The 26,187-nt window shown below is 35.4% G+C and overlaps 1 protein-coding gene across 1 annotated transcript in view; it reads right to left on the bottom strand.

Moving 5' to 3' along the window:
- The window catches only part of C3H8orf34 (chromosome 3 C8orf34 homolog), a 408,045-nt gene that overhangs the window by 245,857 nt on the left and 136,001 nt on the right, over nt 1–26,187 (bottom strand). Inside the window, 2 exon segments of the mRNA XM_074068561.1 lie at nt 262–428; nt 10,493–10,662. Coding sequence (XP_073924662.1) covers nt 262–428; nt 10,493–10,662 — 337 coding nt within the window.

The raw sequence follows: 26,187 nt of genomic DNA on the forward strand, positions 1-26,187 counted from the left end.
ATAGAATAATACTTAAGTTGTCAGAAGATAGCGTTGCATACACAAAGCACAAAATACAGTCAAATATTTCACATGCGTGGGTTTTTTCAACTTAGTTCTTTCATGCAACTCCATCAAAGTCTAATGTAAAAAGAAAGAGTTATGTTAAGTGGTTTCTTTTTCCCAAGAGAAAACTATTCAAAAAATTTAAAATGTCTTAATCAATGGACACTTTTACAATGTCAGATAAGAAAAAGAGAAATTATTAATTTTTAAAATTACCCAGCAATTCCATTGCATCATCTTCGTTATCAATATCTTCTTCTGTTACAGATGGTGTCGGGCTGTGGATGGACTCAAAGGAATCCTGAGAAAGCATCGCTGCCAAAAGTTTCTTATGTTGCTGCTGCTGCTGTTTTAATCCTTTAGTTTTGGGCTCCATCTTTAAGCTGAAGAAATATTTAAATGTTAATTAGCTATGGTGAGTAAAGAAGATACACAAACAAATTTTCATTGGTTATTTTGATATGCAGCTGTATCCCCAAAGATAATGAAAATACAGTCTTTCTTAAACATCCTTTGGTGCCTTAAAGAGGAGCTAGAACATCCCTGATATACAAAACATACCTATGTAGAGCAAAACACCTGAGTATCCAGGGACATATTTCATTAAGATAACAACTTTTTTTGTATTTGTGCATTCAGTTGTCCAGAACCATTTGTTGAAGGGAGTATCCTCTTCCCCTTTGAATTGTCTTGCAATACAGTGTTTTGAGCAGTTTTCTTCTTTGTATAGTTTTCTTCTTTGTGTACAATATACATTCATGAGGTATCACAGTCAATACGCGCTGTACAAATATCAACACTTACCACTTAGAGTGAACACCTTACGGTATGTAGTAATATTAGTAATAATTATACCTCTTTAGTCCCTTTGCCTTCTCTACTTTTAGATATTATTACTTTGAATATCAGGTGGCATTATATCTTAATTACTTCAATAATCAAATATAATTTTTGAAACTCATGAGGATAATACATTGCATAAACTCATTTCGGTAGTTTTTCTTCCTTCCTTTTTTATGTTCCAAGATTCTCTCCTTTATTATTTCATTTCTATTTGAAGAACTTCCTTCAATTCTTCTTTAAAGGAATATCTGCTGGAGTCCAGTCTTCCAGCTTTCCTTTGTTTAAGAAAGTCTGAAGAATTCCAGAAATGTAGTTTCTTGAAAGAGCTAAAAATTAACTGTCTGTCACAGGCATTGTAAATATATTCTTTCCAATTTAATATTTCCCTTTTAACTTTGTTTATGGAAATCTTAGCTCATAAAGAAGTTTAAATTTTATGCAGTGAATTCCATTTCTAACTATAACACAGTACCTGGAAAAAGATAATTTCTCCCAAAGATAATAATGATAAATCTGAAAAGTGACTAAATCCAAGCAGAAATTAGGGAGATAAGTATGTGCTAGAGGGAACAACATTGAGTGGGCTTCACATTTTTACAATTTTGAGACTGTGGGCAGACCCCACAGTGTCACATGAGTTGACTAAAATTTAGATAGAAATATGCATTGTGAATTATTGAAGAATCACAGAGCAGAACTGGAGATTTCCACATAAGTTGGAAAGTGAGGGGAAATCTCAGTAAGGAGAAATTCGTGGCAGGGACATTTCAAATTCTGCCTACAAATGCCATCCAAACCTCATGTGGTTTTCTAAACTATGGGAAACTCCTAGAATCCTAACTGTAGCTAAAATAACTGAACAGAGGAAAACAGAATTCAGCTTTGTACCTGCCACTGTTTAACAAATGGTGCTTTAAAAACTGTATCCAGCACAATTTGGCTATTATTTTAGGAGTTTCTGGATCTTATGCAAATCTTAGAAGGCAGCCACCTGCAATTCTTGACCTATGTGTGTAGCCTGTGGGTCCAATGACAATTCAATTGTCAGTATTCTTGCAATACCATTTTGGTCAGCTTCATTTATCTGTTGTTGCTGGGGCTCCCACTGGTCCCTGCCAGTATTGTGTGATGGGACACAAGGAGCATTCCAGGTTGATCATCTGGTGTCACCTCTAGATGGATGAGAAAGTGTTGGAGTGGATAAACAAAATGTTTTTCATGCCAAGTTTTGTTGTAAAGGGATATGTCTTACTGATGCCTTTTTGTTCAGGAAAATGGACCGAGCTGCCTGGTGTCTTTTGGGGAAAGGAAGTGGGGAATATCAGGCCCATGTGGAGAAAGAGACTTCTACACAGGCTGTTTTTGAAGCAAATTCCTTCTTGCTGTTCCCCCTCAGATCCCTGGTATCTTCAGTGGGGAGTGGGAGTCTCAAATCTGGTAAGGAAGGAGGAATACTTCCCATGACTATTGTTAATAGGGTTCCTGACCAACCCTTCCCCTCCTGCACTTGTGTGTCTCTGGGTTCTTCTCGTGTGGTTGGAGGAGATCCTGTTCAATTATACGAAGAAATGAAACACCTGAGCCACCTTCTTTTGCTAGTTTGGAGGTTAAGGAATGCCATACCTAGGTTGACTTATTCTGCTGGGTGGAGAATGTAAGGTAGCCTGTTATTTTGTTATCCATCCAGTTCTCAAGTCTCTACCTATTCTTATTCCCATAAACCATTATGTGCTTACTTTTTAAAGACTTACATATGATCAAGTCATCTTTAGAAAAAAGCACATCTGCCCAATGTAAACTTTGATTTACATTCCAGATCCACAACTGTTTTCCTAGAGTACTTATTGCATGAACCTTATCTCACAGCACACTCTCAGGAGAAACTTGTTATCAAATCCATTGGTATTTCCACATCATAATGTCCCAGTATTGCCCCTGAATAGGTTAAATAAACTATCTTTAGTGTTCAGATCAGGATTTTCTATGGACATCATTTTGGTCCTCAGTGCATCATGACTTTGACAATTACAGTTAAAGATGGTGAGGAAAAGATCTAAATAAAGAAATGAGAGGGGATCTCATATTTCTATGCTAGCACAAGTAAGATGGTGGCTGAGACTTGATGTTGGAATTTCAGATGGTGGGGTTCATGTCACTTGAATGACAGTAGGTGACACCAACAAGAGGTCATCTAGTGACAATGACACAGGTGGTTTTAGTAGTAGTGGGAATAAATTCTCTTTTGAAAAGATTGCAGAAAAACAAAGGACAGTGAACACAAGATGAGTCCTGGGAGGAGTTTGATTGTAAAACAATGAAAGACAGCAGTAACAGCTGGGAGTCAGGGAGGCTCCTGGATTTTAGAGAATTCTGCAGCACAATTATGCAAATGGGAAAAATCTAGCAGTGGGAACAGTGCAGGGAACACAGGGAAGTGATCACCTCAAGTAAGTGAGAGGATTTAGGGGAGAGTGGAAGATTGTCTTGGGCAGGAGTATGCAGAGGACTTGGGCACAGAAGAGCCAGGTACCCAAAGGTGCACCTGGTTTTCTCTGGGAAACAGAAAGAAGCTCACCATTTCAGAATAAGATCAGGGAGAAGGGTTGGAGATTTAGAAAGGAAAGAAAAAACACAAAGTCATCATTGAGGTTAGTGAATGTGTGCATGGACCAGGCAAAGGCTCAGCTTCACTGGGCAGACCAGTGTGTCCCTGAAACGGAGTGGTCATGAGTTCAGTGACACTGGCCACAGTGGGCAAGTACTCTGTAGCCTTTGCTGATCCTGTCACAGAATAGGTAAAGATCTGAATTTCAACAGGGCAGAGCTTTATATGGAAAGTAAAACAAAGGAAAAGAGGGGTGAAGGAGTTAATAGTGTATCCAAGAAAGTGATTGTCACAGTGTGCCATGGACAGAAGGCAAATAAGGAGAAAAATGAGCAATAAAGTGGAAAGACAATGAAAACTGTGCATAATTAGTGGACTTTGTAAGATCCTGCTAAGTTTGGGCATGAGAAGGAATGAAACAGAAAGACAGGAGATAATAGTGAGTGAAGCATCTGAAATAACTATTGATAATGCTATCTGTAATCTGTTCACAGATAGTAACAATGAGAAGGTCTAGGATATGGCAGAAGAATTAAGAGAGTGATGTAAGGTGGAATCCAAGACCAGTGGTAAAGCAAGCAAAGGATATGAGAGGCTAAGTTTGAGGAAGAATCACTTTTGTTTGTGGGGAGCAGATTATGAGAAGCCTACGAGCATCTGACACAAGCACAGTTGTGCTCAATGATCTACAGGCTGAGTTTGGCACAGCCGCAGTCATAGAAGACAGCACAGCTGCTTTTTCTAAGGTGTTCACTTGTTCAGAGAAGTAGGAACACAGATTTCTCTTCTTACAATGTCACGCCCCTCCCCGAGAACTGTTGCTCCACCTCCTTGTTTACCACTGGATATAAAAGACTCCCTGAAGGAGGACACAGGGTTTTTTGATGGGAAATTTTGATTGGCTGATGCTGACCCTGACGCTGGCTGATATGTCTCCACGAGAGCAGCTTTCTGCACTGAGAACTTTATACATAAGCTTTAGAAAAGCTAAAGAGAACATGGGACAGTGCAAGTCTGAGCACTGAGACTTTAAGAAAGTTAAAGAGAAAACATGGGACAAAGAGAGTCTAAAGCAAGAGACTTTAAAGAATAGAAAAGACTTTAGAAGCAAGGTTTTAAAGAATTGTAAAGAATTAAGGCCTTAAAGGATGAAGAAAAGAATAATAGAGAAAAGAAGCAACGAGGCTGTTGTGCATCTCCATCCAAGTGCCCAACACACCTGACCCCAGCTTTGCCTTCTATTGTTTGTCCTTTCTGCATCTCCTATTGCACCCAGCTAGGCCAGTTAGGTTCAGTAGTAGTAGGAGTGAGAAAAATCTCACTCCATATGTTGATACTGATTTCATCAAGATAGGAGGTGCTAGGGTGCATGTATACTCAGGGAAAGGAGAATGACATGGGCATTGGCAAATTATTGCTACAAGAAAATATGGAAGATAATCAAAGAGTGAAAACACTAGTCAGAAATCAAGCTTTTAGGTAAGATTTTTTTAGGGAGAAGGGAGGGAGGATGGGGGGACAGGGAGAAGGGACCAAGCAAGGTCTATAAGTAGAAGAGCAGAGATAACACCTCTCTCTTCTCTAGCACCATATCTTGAGAATGGAAAAGTGGGAATGACACCATTGAAAGAAAACAGTACACTGCTACAGGTAGCAGGTGAGTGCAAAGTGGTGAGTGAGCTGAAGAGAGGAGGGGGTGGGCTCTTCATATGAACATTTAGGGTTCTTAGTTTCTTCACCTGGGTCCCCTCTTTTCCAGATCTGAAGCTAAACCTTAATGGCCACAATTCCTTGAAAATTTTTCTGAAGAGAAGCTGAAGAGCAAAGCATTTAAGAGGACAGAAGTTGGAGCAAGACAGCTTGGCTCAGTCACTTACTAGCTAATCCAATCTTGGGACAGGCAAGAACCACTCTGGGACTTGTTTTCCTCATTTTGAAACAGTGATACTAATGATGCTTTCATGAGTATGAAGTAGGTTAAGAGAGGAAAAGCACATGGAGCAGTCTCTTAGTGGTAGTTCTTAGAGCATTCTGTATTCAAAGAACACCAGGGTGGCATCCTGGAGATTTGCACGTCTTTACTTGAGCCAAAGCATCCTATCCAGAGAGAAACGGAATGAGAGGAGGACTTATGAAAAATAATTGCAGTTAACATTTTAATTTGGTGGCAATATATATAAGGAATCCATTTTTCTTTGGTTTACAAGGGTAACCTCTAAACCCGGGTCAGATGGAAGGGATAGTTTAAAGTGGTGATCAACCCAGCTCAGTCTCCAGGAGCCTGCCTAAAGAGATCTGGCCTCTCCACTCGACCATTGTCCCTAGTCTCCTCTGTTAGCCAGATTTGTCCCATTCTGCTTCTGAGCACAGGTTGGTAAATATTAGTTTCATCTGACCCCATGTGCTCTCGATGGTGAAAAGTTAAATTTCTCTTGTAAATTATTTCCTGTGCTTGTAGAGTTCACTCTTAAAGCATGGGAAGCAGAATCTGTACCGTTTTTCTTGACTCTCATCAGAAATAAAAGGGTTTCCTTTGCATTAAGGTCTTGAGAGAGAGAGACAATAAAAAGTTTCATGGACATTTGATGCATTTAGATTTTTATATATAAAAGATCTCTTTAAAAACATGTGTGTGATATTTTTATAATCAATTTACCAGATACTTAGTGGATGTTTGTTACAGACCTGGCATTGTGTGCACTGAGCAACAAAAATAAGACTTATTTAGGGGGGCAGCAGGGTCATTCTCTGAACTTTAACAAGTACTTTGAATCTTGGATTATTTTTTTCTTATTGGTCTAACCTCACATTTAACATATTGTCTGATATTAATATTCAATAAATATATAACAAATTTAATTTTTCTTTTTGAACCTATTTTTAAAAAACAGATATATTAAGTGAATTCAAAACTAATTTATGTAGATATGTGTCTTTCAGCCTGAGATAGTGAAACAGACAAAAAAAACAAGATGAGGAACTAATGATACATTACAAATGCTTAACTCCTTTTCATCAGCCAACAAATACCTAGACAATTTCATGAGGGCTGAAGCATTTTGTTTAGTCTCATTAACACACATCTTTTGGTAATCAACATCACACAGAGCTAGAAGACCTGGAAATGAATTTGGCCCCAAATGTTGCCTATCAAATAGATAAGAATTCCATGGATGATTAACACTGTGTTTCATAACATGACTATTTGAATTGGGATATGTATTATCTACATGAATAAGTAAATGAAAAGGAACAGATCTGAACCTATCAAAATGACTTCAACAAGATTCTGAAATAAGTGTGTGATTTATTCATTAGTTTTAAAATTTGTGAGGTACAATTCCTGAATATTTTAGATATTTTAAGACTTCTGTTCTTTGATCTCTTTTGTATATTAACTTCTGTTTAATCAACATTTTTATATTTAGAATATTCATGTTAGAACATCCCTAAATTACTTAGTTGGACTTTACTCTTCCATATCCTTTACATATCTTCTATCATGTCAACAATAGTCACAATCTGACAATATCAGGATTATTTCTTTGTTCTTGAGCTTGGCATGAAAAATAGCCCTTCATCTATGGTCCCTTTTCTTCTTTTTTATCTTGATTTATTTCCCAGCATACCACCTATCACTACTTGAGTTTATGGTATATATTTTTATATTTATTTGTTTATTGTTTGTCTCTATGGAAGGGGAATATTTCTAGTCTTTGCTCACTGACACTTCAGAAGCAATTTTGAACTTTCATGAAAAGGAAAACTTTGTAACAGGAAGTGGGTTTAGTGTTTAGTTTAAAATCTAATATGTATTTCTAAATTTTAAGATTTATATTAATTTTATGACATATTTACAATCTAATAACAGTACTCAGCTAACAGAGCTAATTTACCAGATCTATAATATTTATGGATATTATTCTTGTTTTAATAAGGTGGTTCAGCTTTAAAGGAGCCTCATTAGGTTTTCAAGGCTTGATGAACTTATTTACAAATTCACATTAAGATTTAACAAGTAATTTTAGGAAATCCATTACACAGCTACTGCAAAGTCTAATTAAGACAGCTTGTAATAAGATTATATGGGTTTATTAAACTCAATTTTTATTTACATTCATATTATAAATGTGTAATTATCTTTTATAACTAAATGTGCAATGGGTGTATACACTTTCCCACTAACAAGCTAGGTAAGCTAGAGCAACGGATGCCAATAAGTAATACATGACAAACGTGGAGAATATTTAATCATTCCACAACACATTCATCTTTCTCTTTCATGAATTAATTTTGAACTTGAGAATCTCAAAAATATACAGAAAAAAATGCCCATCAACTTGTACATGTGCCATTTTGCATGAATTTCAAGAGAGTCACAGATCTTGAAACCTATTTGGAGAACATCTACAGCCATGTTATTCATGTTAGTATGTCTTCATTCTGTTAGTTTCTACACACTGTCTTCAAAGCTGTCTTCACTTTAGCCAGCATGTAACTCCTTTGGTGGCAGTTACACATACCAAAGTTGTTGACCCTCTTCATAGAATGTTGCATTTGAGGGGCATAAGGAAAAAGTTCAGGTAAAGAATATTGCAGGAAAATATTTGGGTAAATTCCTACCCATAACCCTCTCAAGCTTTAATATGTCATTTATTTAATTCTCTCTTAATTTAGTGATGAAGTAGCTATCAAGTATCCTGTATCTATGATTCTGCATGAAAAGGAAAGTTGACTATATACTAAAGATGGAGTGTTGTAATAGCAGCCATTCAGACAAGACTTAAAGAACAAACCATAGAAAAAATCAAGTTGGGGATAAGGGCAAAAAATATAGGCTCTAAATGATCTTCCCTATGAATAAGCTTTATTTAGCAGATGTCTAGTGACAGCCCTCACCTCTATCACTCGTATAACAGATGTCTATTAACAACAGCCATGTGTGGCCACAGTGGGGGAAAGAAAAATGGATGAAGTCTGCTTTGAAAGCCAAATTTTCTTTGAGGAGTCCAGAATACAATTCTGATTCTTAATGTTTAAGATTGTTAAATTATAGTACATGTTCATTACTAGTTAATGACAAAAGCAAATACTATAATTATAGACTCTAGAGCCATTAAAAATGTCTCTGCAATCCATTCTTATTCATCCAAATCAAATTTAATGCTATGTACACTACTGGTATAAATTGAGGAATCCTGTTTTATATTAGAAGATGGGAGAAATATAGTTTATAACCCATGGTTTGTCATTATTCTGTACATTTAATCAGATACGCATGTACTTTTTCTGAATTAATGGGCATCTAGCAGGTTTCTGCCATTTATTTTGTTTCATTTAATTTCATAGGTAATGTCTCAACTCATAATTTAGAGAAAATTAAAGCTGAAAACAACTTTTCAAGACAAATATTTGAAAGAGATCTTTGTAGACTGAGTTTCTGAGTAAAGGATTCAACTAGGATTAGAGAAAAGATTCACCTTTATTGTGTTTTCCAAGGGAAGTAAGAGGTAAGTGACGCAAGAAAGAAAATAGAAGCAGTAACATTTGCAATGAACAGTTCTGATTATTATGACTAAATGAAAGCAAAATGAAAGTCAACATTTCTTTATTTCACATTTAAGAACTAAAGATTTACTGATGAATAAAGATAAAGGTCTACTGAGTTTCATAAGTTTACTATTAAAACTGAAATTACCCTCATTGACAGGTGAAATTGATCTGACATTTCACAAAAGAGGATAAGTGGATTTTTAAAAATGGCTTTCTTCTCCTTACATGGGACACTTCAACTATTTAAAAAATTTAAAAGTAATTTCTCATGGAAATAGAATCAATTTTCTATATGCCTGAAGCACATTAATAAGTAGACTGAAGTTCTTCCCCTTCAACCAAGTGATAAGTCAAAGTAAAGCACCCTGAAGGCTATTACATTGCAGAAAATAACAATTTTCTCCTTGGAAAAAAAGTTATTGGTTGCTGCTAAATTCAACATAAGAAATACGAAGTTCCAGTGGCTCTGCTCTGCATAGGAAAGTCTTCTATGGTGGTCAACTAATGACACATAACGTTTAAATGTCTGTCACATTTTAACTCATGAGTTATTTAAATCTATTTTCTCAGTCTTGTATAATCGACTCATGTCTCCCATGGTGCTTTTTACCCCAACTTCCCTGAAGTTTCCATATATTATACATTTAATAGTTTTCTTCTCCCTGATAACTGGCTATATCTTTCAAATACATCAGAAGTCCCCCTTCTCCATATTTTTTTGGCAGTCCTGGGGTTTGAATTCAGAGCTCTCTTTGCTCTTGCTAGGCAGGTGCTCTACCACTTGAGCCATGGCTCCAACCCTTTGTGCTCTGGCTATTTTGGTAACAGAGTCTTGCTTTTTGCCCAGGCTGGCCTGGACTATGATCCTCTTAATTTAGTCTTCCTGCTTTGGCTGGGATGTCAGCCATGCAACACCACACCCAGCTTTTCTCTGTTGAGGTGAAGTCTCACAAATCGGCCTGTAACTGTAGTCCTCCAGATCTCAGCCTCCCAAATAGCTAATGCTACCGGCACTTGGCTTCCTTCCCCAGTTCTTATCAGCTCACCATTCACTGCCCAATACTATAGTAGGCCTTGATTTATAGATTATCACAATGAAGTTATATCTCTATTTAGTTTTAGTAGCAAAGAAACAGTGATCTCCTGGATACAAAGAAAAAGATCAAAATTCAAAACCAAGAGCAAATCTAGTAACACTGCATTTTAAAATAGAGCAAATGTTATTTTCACTGACAGATAAAACTCTGCATATTTATCATATAGAACATGATGCTTTGAAGTTAATATACATTGCAGAATAAGTAACTAAATATAGATAATTTTTTTGTTGTGTGCAGGGTCTCACCATTTTAATAAAGCTGCTATCAAAATCTTGTCCTTAGTTTTATTTTCCCTCTACCTTTTAGTGATTAATGATACCCAGTCTTAGAAGATATCTCATCTCACCTTCCTGCAGGGCTAGAGCCACTGTCTTCACTTTCCCATTGGTCATTTTTATTTCTTGGAACTGGGGGCTGCAGCATTTCAGCAGCTAGAGGATCAGCATCATTTTCTTCTCTACCAATCCATTCTCCAATCACACGGGGCCTCAGAAGAGAATTAAAAGAGACTGTTTCCTGAAGAGAAGAAAAGAACATAGTGCTTTAGATTTCCTTTCCTTGTTCACAGGCAGGAAAATAACTTTGCCTAGAGTTTTGGCCACTTACTCAAACCAAAATATCCCTTTTTCCATAAAACTCCAGTTTGCACCATCCCTACTCAATGACTTGTATGTGATTTGTTCTAATTCCTGAAAGTCACTGTGATCAAGGATCTAGGAGTGAAATTGTGGCTTTGAATTTAGAAGGCCACATGTGTTTTCTTGGGAAGGCAGGGTGGGTCCAACATTCATGGTACAGGAAAAGAGTGATATAGGGCCCACGAAGTAAAAGCACCTGGTGTCACTGCTGGGAAGTGGTAAATAGTTTCTTGAAGGAAATTGGGTTGGATTCAGGGAATAAAAGCAAGAGAATACAGATCCAGAAGAGTCTATTCTTCTAGTTGTGAAGTATTCTGGACCTTTAGGGATCCAGGAGAGGTCTGAAGCAGAATACTATCATTAACAAATACATCATTCTAATTCAAAAAATGTTCATCTCTTTTCATAGATTTGAAGCAAGGTGACTCATTGGTCCACTTAGATATGATGTAGCTACTAAAATGATATTGTAGGAGAATACTGAATGTATGTAATTCCTAGAAATATCTTAAGTGAAAAAAGGCAAGTTCAAAAGCAATATATATATAAGATGATTTAATCTTTGTTTAAAAAATCATATGGGTTTATACCCATAATCCACTCGCCAATACATTTATTTATTCATTCTCCAATATTTATTAAAACTTAGAATGTAAAACAAAGTACTTCATATGCAAGGAAAGACAATGGTAAGGAAGACCACAATTTAATAAAAGTTTTATCTGGATGGAGGGCATGTAGGTGATTTTAATTTCTTGAGTTGGTACTTCCATATCTTCTCGGTATTCTAAGGCACATATGTACTTGTGTGGGCATTTAAAAAATATCTTGAGCTAAGAAACACATACTTTACTTAAGTCATGTTTAGCAAAAAACTAATATTAGAAGTCTTGAATAATTCTTTAAAAATTTAGAACTGGTGTTCTTAGTCTTTACAATTCACAAAAATATGCAAATCTAAATCAACACAATGCAAACACATTATTAAAATATATAATTACAATATGTAAATGTAATATACAGTATCAAAAACAACATATAAAATGCAACTTGGAACATATTTGATAAGCATTTCTCCAAGTGACAGCAGGTAATAGAAAACACTTGGATGTCTTAATATTTCTCCAGCCTACATGAAATACAGCAGGTAAATTTTAGGAAGAGTGTTCATATAACTTAATGACTAATTGGAAATCCATCTGTACGTATGTGCCCTGAATCAGGAAAACAAAGCACTCCCATGGATTTCAGCTATGAAGTCATACATGAGTTAATGTTTTGAAATAACTGAAATTACTGCCACAACTTAATATCATCTGAAGCACAAGAATTACAATTAACTATATGGGGAAAAGTTAAATTTATATTTACTTTTAAAATCAGATTAGGGAAAAATGTCTCAGAATTTTTAAAAGAAATCTATGAACATATAGCTTCAAAATCCATTTTGGCCTGTTTAACTTTGAGATATTATTCTCTGTACTTACTTCATTTTCTCCAACTGTAAAATGGAGGTGATAGGAATAGTAAAACTTATTATACCAAATGAGTTAGCAGTTAATGTAGTGAAGCCATGAAATTCTGTGCATATGCTAGACATCATTATTTACAGACACAGACTCCACTCGGGCCATTTTTATATATGTGCCATATCTGGAAATAAAAAGATAAGCTGAACTGCTAGAATGGTCAAGTTGGATAAGTACAGATGATTGGTTGTCCATATGGACAAAAGAACAGAATAGGAAATTGATGGTGTAGGTTTTCAGCCTATGAAGTTTCATTGTATAATGGGGGTCATATTTGGTTTAGAGATTTGTGTTACTATAGGCTCAACAATAACATAAGAATTGGTACAAAGAAACTGATCATTGTAACAACAGAACTGCATAGGCTTAGACACAATAAACAGAAAAGGAAAGAAGGGAGAAAGGAAGGGAGGGAGGGAGGAGTAGGATTTAGAGTTGAATGCAATCAAAAAGGTTGAAAACTGCAGGCAATGCAAAATAACTCCTTGGATGCTTACTGAGAAATTAAATAAAATGATAGCCGCCACTGCTGTTGGAAAGTAGGACACAGACAGAAGGATAAGTGGTTTGATACTTGGGATGTTTAACTCCAGCTGGCAGCAGAAATTTACTGAGAAATAGCTGATGAGCAAGGCAAAACAAAGAGTTGCAAACAAGGTCAGGGGAGCTGAGAAGGGACTACTTTACAGGTGAGAAAGAAGGACTCTACTACTTTTACATTCCTGAATGCACAAAGCTTTTTATGCTTGTATTGATGAAAAGAGGAACAAAGAGTACTTTCTCTTTTAAAAATGTATTTCTGATAGTTCTTGAATCTATTTACATGTCATAGATTGAAACAGCACATTTTTCTTTGGATATATCATTTAGATTTGATTAAGTTAACATCTCTCCAAATATCCTTCTAAGAGGGGTTTAGTGAAGAAAATGGTTCTTAAAACTACATGTATGAGACCACAGGTATCAGTAAATGGCAAAGGAAATGTAAAGATTCACATTGAATGCACAATGTTTTGAAAATATTTTAAGTGCATGGGAAATCAAGTCATTTAAAACTCCAAGAATAATCTTTATTAAAAAGTCCAAATTATTCCTTGAAAATGAAAACCTTCTTTCCAGGTTAGAAGTTCCTAGATATTGAGGTTCTTAAGTAAACTTGCTTCAGAAATTCTCCCATAGGTCAGATTTGCTTACTATTGCCCACCAACTAGAAGTTCACATATACTAGAACTAGTTACTTTATTTCATTCCTATTCTTTAAGGAAGTCAGCTATTAATGTCTAACCAACAGTAAGTTCAACTAAGTATAACTGAGTATAACTAATGGTTACATTCTGTTATGGTTTGGATCTTAAATGTCCCATGATCTTAAATGATCTTAAAGGCCATGTCCACCAAAGACACCAGTCTGTGGTGCTATCGGCAGGTGGTAGAACCTTCAGGAGGTGGAGTCTAATGGGAAGAAGTTAGTGCCCTTAAAGGGGATAGAGACCCTAGCCTCTTCTTCCCTTGCTTTCGTCTTCCTGGCTGCAAGGAAATGAGCAGCTTTGCTCCACCATATATATATATTATGCCTGACCACAGGCTCAAAGTAATGGAGCCAAGTGACCATGGACAAAAACTTTTAAAACTGAAAACCAAATAAATGTTTCCTTCTTTTAAGTTGTTTGTCTCAGGTATTTTGTTCCAATAACAACAGAAAGCTGAGTGACACGTAATCCATGTTAAATGGACCTAGTTTCTCTTAATAAAACGATGTTCATGGAAGACTGGGGTCATGTCTTAAACTTCTTTGTTCCCTCCATAGTAACCAGCACAATTCTAATTTGCAAAATAAGTACAAAAAGACATAACTGAATTTAAAAATAATTCAAGGAATAAAAAATAATGTATAAGTGATGAAGAATGAAGTATGGTCATATCGAGCTAAAAGTCATGTAAATGTTTCTTGGACAACACCAAATAATATTTAAGCCATATCAAAAAATCTACATGCTGATGATCCACTTGGAATAAGTATTTCTTATGAAGTCCTAAGCTTTAATTAAATTTCTTTAAACCTGCCAGCTCACAAAAGAGTATTTGTGAAGCACATAATCCTTATACAAAATGCATTAAGTGTTTGACACAATAATAATCTCAAACTAATCTATATATATATTTGTGATACATGAGTCCAAATATAAAACTTGAATTGGAGATTACCAAAGTAAACACATAGTTAAAAGTTCCTTCTTGTTCAACTGCTGTGTGCTTCCCACACTCACTGCCTCCTTTAAAATGATCTCCAATTATAAAATTTCACTTCCCTCTCTGATGAAATTCTACTTTCTTATATACCCAACAAATTAGGTAACTGATATGGTGTTGAATAAAAATAAGGTCCATAGTACAAATCTTTTATGGATTACAGAAGCCTAGTTAGGATGGCCTGTGGTCAAGTTAAGTAAGTTCCACAGTATTTCAGAATTTCTGAAACACCATTTATATACATATTATAAACTGTATTTACTTAGAATGCTCCCTTTTCCAAATATCCAATAATGTTACATGAAATTTAACAAAATATCTTCAAATGCAAAGCTGGGAGAAAGGAGCTTTGAGAACAGATGAGAATGTTTTCCAGAGGGAAACTCTGCATCCAGACAGGAAACTGGGACATAAGAAAGTCACTGCCCTGAGTATTTCAACAGCTCCTGAAGCCTATCGCCTTTGGCTTTAGCAATCACGCCAGTAGTGTGTGGGAAACAGATGACATTAATGATTCTGATACTTCAACCTCTCTGTGTCTGTGCCTTTTGTCATGTGACTTTACAGCTCCTCTTAGAAAGGTGGAATATATTTCCCTTCATATATGACTTGCTTTAGCCAACAGAGTAGACAGAAGTTATCATATGCCACTTACAAGTGTAGGCCTCAGAGACTCCTTGGATATTTTCATTTACCTTTCTGCATTTCTGCAAAAGTCATGAGAAAAACATGCCTGTGTTACTCCACACCTCTCAAAAGAGAGATAAGAAACACTTGGACAAGATCTGAGCCACTTCAGGCAAACCTAGCTTCTATCAGTTCACAAAGAACCATGCTCCAAACACTTGATAAATTCCCACTGGAATTTGCAGAGCCTATCCAGTCAAGAACCAGCTAAATCAGCTAAGCCACAGAGAAGCAAGAGAAATAAGTATTGATTGTAGTAAGCCACTGAATTTTGGAGTAAATTGTTAGCTTATTCTTAACTGAAATGTGGTATTAAAAGAGTAAATTACTTGCCATTGACTTTGGGAGATAGTGGCAACAAGAGGCTGTGTGAGTGGTAAGGAAATTATTATGGGAGGATAGAGAAAATGCAGACTGTGGTGTTAAAACATTTTGTAAAACTGTAATCTGTGGTAACTTGGAAGATAGAAAGTATACCTAGTAAACTTTCCAAATTGAGTATGGAGAACTCCAAGAAAAACTTTGTAAACATCACCTTTTTGCTTTTAGCTACATATAAGTTTCTTAAAGAAACAGATGAAACCAAATGGCCTTGTCTCATGCCTGTAATCCTAGCTATTTGGGAGGATCACAGTTTGAGGTCAGGTTGGGCAAATAGGTCTCGAGACCCCATCTCAACCAATTTCTGGTCACAGTGGTGTGCCCTATCACCCCAAGCTATGTGAGAGACTGAAATTGGGAGAATTGCAGTTCGAGGCCAACCTGGGCAAAAAAAGTTTGTGACACATCTGTCTGAATGACAAAAAGCTGTGTATTATATGATAGCACGTTCCTGTCATCCCAGAAACAGTGAAAACCTTAAAAAGAAGAAGATCATGGTACAGGCCTGCCTGGGAAAAAAGGGAAACCCTATCTCCAGAGCAAAAAGAGTTGAAGGCAGGCTCAAGCCAACAGACCGTTGCCTTATAGGTGCAAATCCTTGAATTCAAACCCCAGGACCACAAAAATAAAAAGAAAAAAAGAATAGAAATAAATGAGTTCAGAAGGCCAATTTGCAAACAAAATTTTAAAAAAATGTTCTGAACCTGTCCAAGTTTCTCATCTCCAGCCTTTCTAAATGTCTAAAGATCTTTAAATTGCTATAAATCCTCATGCAAATATTAAACTTACGGCCCTAACAGAAAAGCCTCAGTGTAGGAAGCATATCAAGGATATGACTATAAGACCACAAGACCTTTTATTAAAAGCACTAAAAATATTAAGATAGTGTCTATTAAGAATGTTGCTTCACAACACCTAAAATTTTAGTAATTAAATCTACAAAGAGAAGCAGTTTGAAAAGAATTGTATATATGAAAAGAAAAGAAGAGAAAGAAAATATACAGATAACCAGCAAGTTATTTGAGATAGTTGGAACTGCCAGAAGTATCAGCCTGGAATAAAAATGACAGAGAAAATTCAAGATGTAAAAAGCCCTTTGAGCCTCTGTTTTATACAGTAAAAAAGCAAGCTGAAGGAGCAGCTCAAAGGCGTATTTCTCAGTGCTCTTTTCAGGTTAATAAAAAAAAAATTTAGTGAGTGAAAGAGCTGTGCAAAAACCAGATGGGGACTCCCAGGGTATTCAGTTCCCATTCTGTGGGTATGATTAAGGAACACCCCACCGTATCCATCCTTTGGGATAGGAAAAACTGATGACATGTGCCCAGCAGGATTTCAAAGTTTCTGTGAATCAGTGAGTCTATAAGCTTCCCATTATTCTCTTTTTCTAATAGGAGTGTTTAATATGATTATCCATGTCAGTCCTAACATGTAAGAGAAAAGAAGGAACAAAGGTATTCATATGTAATTACTGTATATAGAAAAAAATCAAAAGAATTCAGATACAAGTTACAACTTAATAGTTGTTCAGCAAGTGTACTGTGCTTGAGAAAATTTAAAAAATAATTTTCATTCACACATACCAAGTTTGAAAATAAACAGGTACCCTTTAGAATAACAGTCAAAAAATAAAATGTTCTTAGGAACCAGTTTAAGAAAAATTTGCATTATCTTTTTTAATGCAACTATATGGCTTTATTATAATACATTATAAAGTTTAATTAAAATCAATGAACTTAATGTTCATAGAGTGATTCAGACATGTAAAGATGTCAGTTCTCCCACACCAATCTAAAGTATAATACAAAGCCAATCTAGATGGAGTAGTAGAAATAAACAAATAGGACAGAATAAAGGTAGGGGCAAGATGGCAGAAGAGTAGAAGCTTTCTCCATCAGACACTGCGAACGAGAAGAGCCTGGGTAACAAAGGCAGACTACATTTGTGGGAGCACAAGAGAGGAAGACCACTGAGAATCACTGTTGAAAAGTATGCAAAAGAAAAATGAAAAAAAAGTTTGCAACCCCAACTCTTCAAGGGGAGGGAAAGTTGAACTCTTAACCACAAGGTAAACCAGAAGATCTCCACAACAGAATCAAAGACCTAGCCTTGGTTCAAAAATCATACTCCTGCGAACTGTAAACCCCAGTGGGAGGATGCTTGATAGCACAGTGACTTCTGCAGTGTGATAGACCAGTATCAGACAAGAAAACCTTTCATTCCTCATACTTTGAAGAGCTGTGGAGAGGTTACCATCTTGAGAAAAGGCCTCCTGTTCAAGATTAAGGTACTGTGGTGGAGGGTAGTAGTCTTTTAAACAAGGAACCATCACAGTTCAGGGTGTTTTGAGATACCTGGTCACAGTGTATGAGAAGAAGGGATTTTGACTAGGCCAAGATGAGAAGTTAGCAGGAGCTTGGGTAGGAAAATGAGCCCTCATCCATCTCAGTGAGTGTAGCCCCACTGCCCAAGGACAATTTCAGAAACAGAGAATCTAGCCTCTGCTGGCAAAGAGCTCAGGTTACAGAAATGTTCTGGGATACCAGTTACAATGTTGAGTGAAAGGCAGCCTCAAGAAGTGGTCATAAAGAAAGAGGAACTTTGAAATAAAAGAGATGATAAAGTAAAACAGCAGGAAGAACTCAAGCAGTGAAGGGCCTGGAGGTTGATGACCCTGCCCTCCCAGGCTAAAGCAAGCCCAGTGCCTAGGGAATCACTACAGAAACAGAATCAAGCCTGTGGCTGGCACAGTACTCACTGTCCAGAAGTTATCGAGTGGCCTGGGGACTTGTTGTCAGGTAGGACAGAGAGCTCTGATCTTCCCCAATCTCATTCCTTCCACAAGATTGTGAACTAAAGGGTGGAATTTAAAATAACTGAAACCTTCAGGCAGAGTACCTGGATCCCTCAGTTCACTACTGATGGAGCAGAGCTCAGTGTGCTATTTGTTCCATCCACCATCAGGCACATCTGAGAGACACCCTAAGGCTGCACCTGTATTGCCCCAGGGGACACAAATGGGTGGGCAAGTGTAACAAGTAGGAACTTGCTTGGTTGATATACTAAACTGGCAGCAGAGACTTCCAGTACACAAAAAAGGGAAGCTTCTAAAGTAGAAACAGCATGCATATGGACCACTGACTGACCATATAATATCAGCTCATACACAGAGAACCACAAGAGACTCCATCTACTTTCCCTCTATATGAGTGATGCTGGGGATCAGGCTGTGTGAGTTGGTCATTCAGACAAAAGTTTCCTATGGAGCTATCTCCCTTTCCAGTGGTGAGAAACTATGTTGCAACCTTCCCACTACACAATTGTACCTGAACACTGATATTACTTTGACTGCAAGACCTCTTCTCTATTGATTAAAACTTCCAACCAATGAATTTGGTCCCAGATACATAAATCTCAATGTGGAAACACAGGAATCAATAACGCCACACAGCAAGAGATACTAATAATAATGAAGAGAAAGGAAGAGCAGAAGAAAAACTCAAAAGCATGATAACCAAAATGAAATAAAAGAGGGCATGTATAAAAAGCCAAACAAACACAAAGAAGTTAAAAATCAACAGCTGAGTGAAATCAGGAAAACAGTTCAGGATATGAAAGAGATATTTTTTAAAAATACAGAAATTCTGAAAAAGAATCAAGCTGAAGTTCTGGAAATGAAAAGCTTAATAAGTCAAATAACAAACTCAGTGAAAAATCTCTTCATTAGAGGGACTCAAATTGAAGACAGAATATCAAAGCTTGGTGACAAAGTACATTTATCAGAATAATTAGATTAAGAAAAGAAGAAAAAAGAAGTATGATGGAACATCAAGACCTCAGGGACACTATTAAAAGACCAAACCTATAAATTATGATCACAGAAGAAGAAGAGGTACAAGTAAAGGGACAGAAAACATATTCAATAAGTTAACAGGAGAAAACTTCTCAAATCTTGAGAAAGAGACAGCTATTCAGTTATATGAAGCTTTTTAGACAACTAACAGACAAGACCAGAAAAGAACCACTCAAAGACATATCATAGTCAAAACAATAAGTGTGCAGGACAAGGAAAGAATATTAAAATCTGAAAGAGAGAAACTATAGCCACATATAAAAGCAACTTCATCAGAATAACAGCAGATTTCTCAACAGAACTTAAAAGCAAGGAAGTCATGGAATGATGTATTTCAAGCACTGAAAGAATAACTGCCAACCCAGACTACTCTACTCAGTAAAGCTATCAGACACAACTGAAGGAGAAATAAAAATTTCCATGATAATCAAAACTAAAGCAATTTATGACCATTAAACTAGCACTGCAATATATATTCAAAGGAATCCTAAACACAGAAGAGGATAAACAGAACCATGAAAATATGGGAAAAATATATTTCAACAGATGAGCACATAAGCATATTAAGAGTAGAAACAATATAAAAACATCAAAATGGCAAGGATTACTATATACATTTCAATATTAAAAGTGAACTTTAATGGTATTAATGCTGTAATCAAAATAGAGTGGTGAGTTGAATTAAAAAATAAGATCCAACCCCTTGTTGCCTACAAAAAATGCATCACTAACAAAACTAAATAATGGAGTGGAGAAAAGGGTGAAAAGAGATCTCCTAAGCAAATATACCCCAAATGCAGACAGCAGTAGCTATATTCATATCTGGCAAAATAGATTCTGAATTAAATTTTCTCAGAAGAGACAAAGAATATCACTTCATATTAAGAAAGGGAACAATTAGTAAAGAGGAAATTACAATCAATAACACATATGCACCAAATGTTAGTGCATCCAACTTTATTATACAAACATTAGTGAACATAAAAACACAGACAGATCCCAAAACAATGATATACAGATAGATCATTCACACAAAAAAAATCAACAAAGAAATCTCAGAATTAGAAAACACTATTAACCAAATGGACTTAACACATAATCTACTGAGTATTTCATCTAGAAGCGTCACAATACACATTTTCATCAGTCTATGGAAATTTCTCCCAAACAGACAATATTTAAGGACACAAAGCAAATCTTAGCAAATGGAAGAAAGTTGAAAATAAACTTCCTGTATTTTATCAGACCATTATGGAATAAAACTAGAACTCAATAGCAAAAGAAACAACAGAAACTATTCAAACACATGGAGACTAAACAGCACATTGTGGAATGACCAGTTGGTAATTGAAGGAGTAAGAGGAAATAGCCAAAAGTTCCTAGAATATAATGAAAATGAAAATAAAACATACCAGAATTTTGGGGATACAGAAAAGGCAGTATTAAGAGAAAAGTTTATAGCTGTGAGCACATACTTCAAGAAAAGAGCAAAACAGAGAGATCTCAAATAAATAGCCTAATTATATATCTCAAGCTCCTAAGAAACAAGAATAAGCCAAAACTCAAATTAGCAGACAGAAAGAAATAATAAAGTCTAAGGCAAAAATGAATGAAGTACAGACCAAATGAATAAAGGAATCAATGAAACAAAAAGTTGGTTCTTTGGAAAGATAATTAAGATTAATAAACCCTTTGCTAATCTTACTAAAAAGAGGAGGGAAAAGACTCAAATGAATAAAATTAGAGATGAAAAATGGGATATTACAACAAACCTATATTCAAAAAAACTGGAAAATCTAGAAGAAATGGATAAATTTCTAGATGCAGTTCTACCAAAATTGAACCAAGACGACACTTAAGTAGATCAATAACAAGCAATGAGACTGAAGATATAATAGAGTCTCCCAACAAATAAAAGCCCTGAACTCAATAGATTCACTGCTAAATTCTACAAGATCTTTAAAGAACCAACACCAATGTACCACTTTAAAAAGATTGTCCACTATGCTCAAGTTGGTTAAATTGCAGGAATTCAAGGATGGTTCAACACATAAATCAATAAATGTAATGCGGCACATAAATAGAATCTAGGACAAAAATCCCATGATCATTTCAATTGATACAGAAGAAACCTTTGACAAAATTCAACATCCTTTCATGATAAAAGCTCTGTTGAAACTGGGAGTAGAGGAATGTATCTCAACATAATAATATATGATGAACCTATAGCCAAAATCATATTAAATAGGAAAATACTGAAATCATTTTCTCTAAAGACAGGAATGAGACAAGGGTGTCCATTCTCCCCACTCTTACTCAATATAGTACTGGAATTCCTAGCCAAAGCAATAGGACAAGAGAAAAAAAAAATAAGAGGGATTCAATTAAGGAGGGAAGAAATTAAATTATCCATATTTGTAGATGATATGATTCTATTCTTAAAAGACCCCCAAAGATTCCACCAAAAACTCCTAGATCTGATAAATACTTTTGGCAACATAGCAGTATATAAAATCACCATACAAAAATCTAGTTTTTCTATACCAACAATGAATGAATGAGAAAGAACTCAGAAAAACAATCCTATTCGCAGTAATCTCAAAAAAATGTCTAGTTATAAATTACCATGAAAGTGAAATACCTACATAATGAAAACTATAAAACCATGAAAAAAGACACCAGAAGATGGAAAGACCTCCTATGTTCATGGATTCACAGAAATAATATTGTAAAAATGGCTATATTATTGAAAGCAACCTACATATTCAATGCAATGCCCATCAAAATCCCAAGGTCATTCTTTCCAGTAATAGAAAAATCAATCCTAAAATTAACATGGAAACATAAAAGACCCCATATAGCAAAAGTAATCCTAAGCAAAAAACAATACTGAAGGTTTCACAGTACCAGACTTCAAATTATACTACAGAGCCATAGAAGCAAAAACAGCATAGTGGCAGGAAAACAGACATGATGACCAATGGAACAGAATCAAGACCCAGAAATAAAACCACACAACTACAGTCTTCTGATCTTTGAAAAGGATATATTCAAGCAATGGAATATTATTCAGCAATAAAAATAAATGAAATACTGATACTCCTACAACATAGATGAACCTTGAAAAAATTAAGTTCAGTGTAAGAAGATAAGTCACAAAAGACTATATTATATGACTGCATTTTTATGACATTTATAAAATAAGTAAATCCATATAGACAGATAGTATATTAATTGTTGTCTAGACCTGAAGGGTTAGAGAGACTTCGGATAATTGCTAATGGGTACAGGGTTTCTTTGGGGCATGATGAAATGTTATAAGCATACGTTGTGGTGATTGTGGTACAACTCTGTGAATAAACTAAAATCCACTAAACAGTATACTTTTAAAAAGGTGAATTTTATATGTGAATTATGTCTCAACAAAGCTGCTAAAACAATACATTAAATTTTTTCAGATTTTTTTCCCTTTCAAGGTAGGTAGCTATAGCATGGATTAGGAGAGAGACAGATATAGTATCAGAAGTCAAGAGGTGAGTGTTTATTCCAGGTCTATGTACTTCTAGGGTTGAGATCTTGAGCAAAGCAACTAATCATTATAACCTCTGCTTTCTTATTTGTAAAACAGGAAAACCGTCCACTTCATTGGACTATTGGGAGAACCAAATTTGAAGATATACCAGACATACATAGCATACCTGCCAATCTTAATGTGTGCCCCATATTACCCTTCCTCACTCCCCTATTTTCTTCACTCCTACCCATCTAAAACTTTTAACTTTATTGTGGATATCTTCATCATGACATGAGGACTAGAAAGAATAATAAAATAAACTCCTTTGTGTTCACACACATTTTCAATTATCAACTCATGGGTAAACTTACTTTGTCCTTACCTTCCCCTCATCCCTTCCACATCACTTTTCTTTCCCCTGGTTAAGTAAAAGTAGATTCCATTGACCATATCATATCATTTGTAAATAGTTCAATATGGATTTCTAAAAAGGAGCACAGTGACTTTTTTGTAAAGAAATACAATACTGTTATTTTACCTAACAATATATTCACAATTCTTTAATATCAACAAATCATTTGGTTTTCAAACTTCCCTTATTGTCTCAGGGATATTATCTGTTTGTTTGCCCAAGTTGGGCTCTAAGCAAGACTTCATTCCAGATTTTGGAACTACTGACCTTTTTTACATTTCTTTTTCTTTTTTCTGTTTCTTTTTTTTTTTTTTTTGAAACAGGGTCTCATAGCCTAGATTGGCCAAAACTTGCTGGGCAATGCAGGCTGTCCTTGAACTGTGAATTTCAGGTATACACATCCACCCAGCATTTACATTTCTTTTAAACTACAAATCTCTTATTGTTTTTGTTCAAGAACCCTGAACTCTGGAAATTTTGTCCAGTAAATTTTGTAGTTTGCACTTACACCTTTGCATCCCTGCTGTGTGGTTTGAAGCATTCGTCCGCCCCTTGTAATTTCAGCAAATTAGCAGTTAGATCAAAATGAAAGCTTATTGTTGCTTTTGTCTTTGCCAACACTGCTTCAAAGAGAATGGCTCTAGTTTCCTCTGGAGGCACATAATGTCCCATTGCCCCTTCATCAGCAGTGTTGGCAGCCTTTATCATTTTACTTAGATCCATTAATTCACTGACATTAATTGCCAAATGGTGACCACCTAATTTTACACTTCCATATTCATTTACTTACTGGAATACTTCTGTAAAGAGAAACTTCCAGTCATCAAATATTTGGCTACCCTGAATTGCAATTTGTATAATTTTATTCTTTTCCTTTGCTTTTAATAGATTTTTAAAAGAGTAATTTTGGAGCCCTAACATCTTCCAAAGATGTTAGGAGACCATGTTCTGAGCTTCTTTGATTAAAATCTTAGAGGTCTTTGATAGAGCTCTTGCTTTCTGGTACAACACCGTAACAGCTATTTCTTTTCTTCCTTTACTTCAGATATGGAATCAGCCATCATCCCAAAGGACCACTGGGCTATTTAAAGACTAGAATTTTGGCAGTAGATGTATTAACTGTTATTGGATTGGTAGTAGTGGATAAAGCTAGAAATGCATATTTTAAAAATATTGTATAACTCAGACTTACAGAGAAGTTGGAGGGAGAATAAACAAAACCTAAGAATTCCTGTATACCCCTTCACCTGGATTACCAAAATATTAATAGTTGATATGATAATGTCAACACTATTGGTTGATAATTTGCATTATCATTTTGGCTGATCCTTTGCTTTATAATATATATTTGAATATGTATGTATATATAAATATATAAATTTTATATGCATATATATTTTCCAGAAGCCCTTCTGATATCATGCTTCTTTGTCCATAACCGCTGCAGAGTATAGAAATTTTCTTATATGGCTGCAAAATGAGTAATTTAAAATGGTGTGCTAGTAACCACACAAACATTGTTTAAATTTCTCTAATTATCTGAGTAATGTTGCTCATAGTAAAAGATTATATTGGATCAGATGTGGCATTCAGTAATCATTTTTATTTTCCTTTAATTAGAACAGTTTTCAGTCTCATGACCTTCATGTTTTTGGAAAATATGTGCCAGTTATTTAGAAAATCCTTCAATGTTTATTTTTTCAAATGCCATGCAGTTTTGTAGAAAATAACAGAAGTGGTGTATCATGAAAACGCACAAGACGATTTTTTCTGTCACTGGTTGCATTAACCTTCATCTCTTGCTTAAAGTGATATCTTCCAGTTTAATTCAAGATAAAGTTTCTACTTTTTTCTTGTTAACTAGTAAGTATCTTTGGGGAGAGGTGATTATTGTGGGACTAGGTGGGTATCTTTGAATTCATTAAATTACATCCTACTAATTTTACAACCTTTGTTGAGCCTTACCTTCATCAATTAAAATGATGTTTGCCAATTTATGGTTTTCTAATTCTACTCAATATTTAGTTTTCAATATCTCCAATTTGCAAGCAGGATTATACATTTTTTAACTTAAATTTATTGATCTTATAACTGTATTTCCCTTCTCCCTGCCAAAAATTATAGTTCTTAAAAGACACCAGTGTACATCACACAAAACAAAAACAACAATCTTATTATAATACATCAGCACTATCACTAACAACATAGTTACTGAAAACAGCTTAAAAGTGCATTTGTGTTCTCCTTTTAGAGTATATCACCTTGGAGACAATCAAATCAATGTATAATGACATAGCAATTAATCTCAGTGTGTTTATGCCATTAATCAGAAATAAATGTCTTTATCTGTCCTTGATCATTAGAAATTGATGTTTTAAGATTTAACTTTGTTTTAAAATTATATAAAACATTTAAATGGTACCAAAGTAAAGTATTCAAAATTCTAAGAAACCAATCTTCCATCTCTATCCTTTCTTCTCTAAAATTTTCCTTATTCCCACCTTCCCTTCACCACAGGCAGCTTTTTAAAAATAATTTTGTACATGGATGATTAGGTGTGCATCCTGTGTAAACTTTATAATATCACAGGCCTTGCTACTGTAGTTTTGGTTTTGATATAAGTAAATGTGAATGCATATCTTCTTTACACTTATTTAGACAAATGGCAACACACAGTCCCTCCCCTTATCTTTTTCATTTCACAGTATATCCTGAGTGTCATTGTATAATATACAGAACTGCTCTGTCAGGCTTACACCTATCTAGTTCTTTATTGCGTG

This window comes from Castor canadensis, chromosome 3 (assembly GCF_047511655.1).
Source record: "Castor canadensis chromosome 3, mCasCan1.hap1v2, whole genome shotgun sequence".
NCBI classification, from domain to species: Eukaryota; Metazoa; Chordata; class Mammalia; order Rodentia; family Castoridae; genus Castor; species Castor canadensis.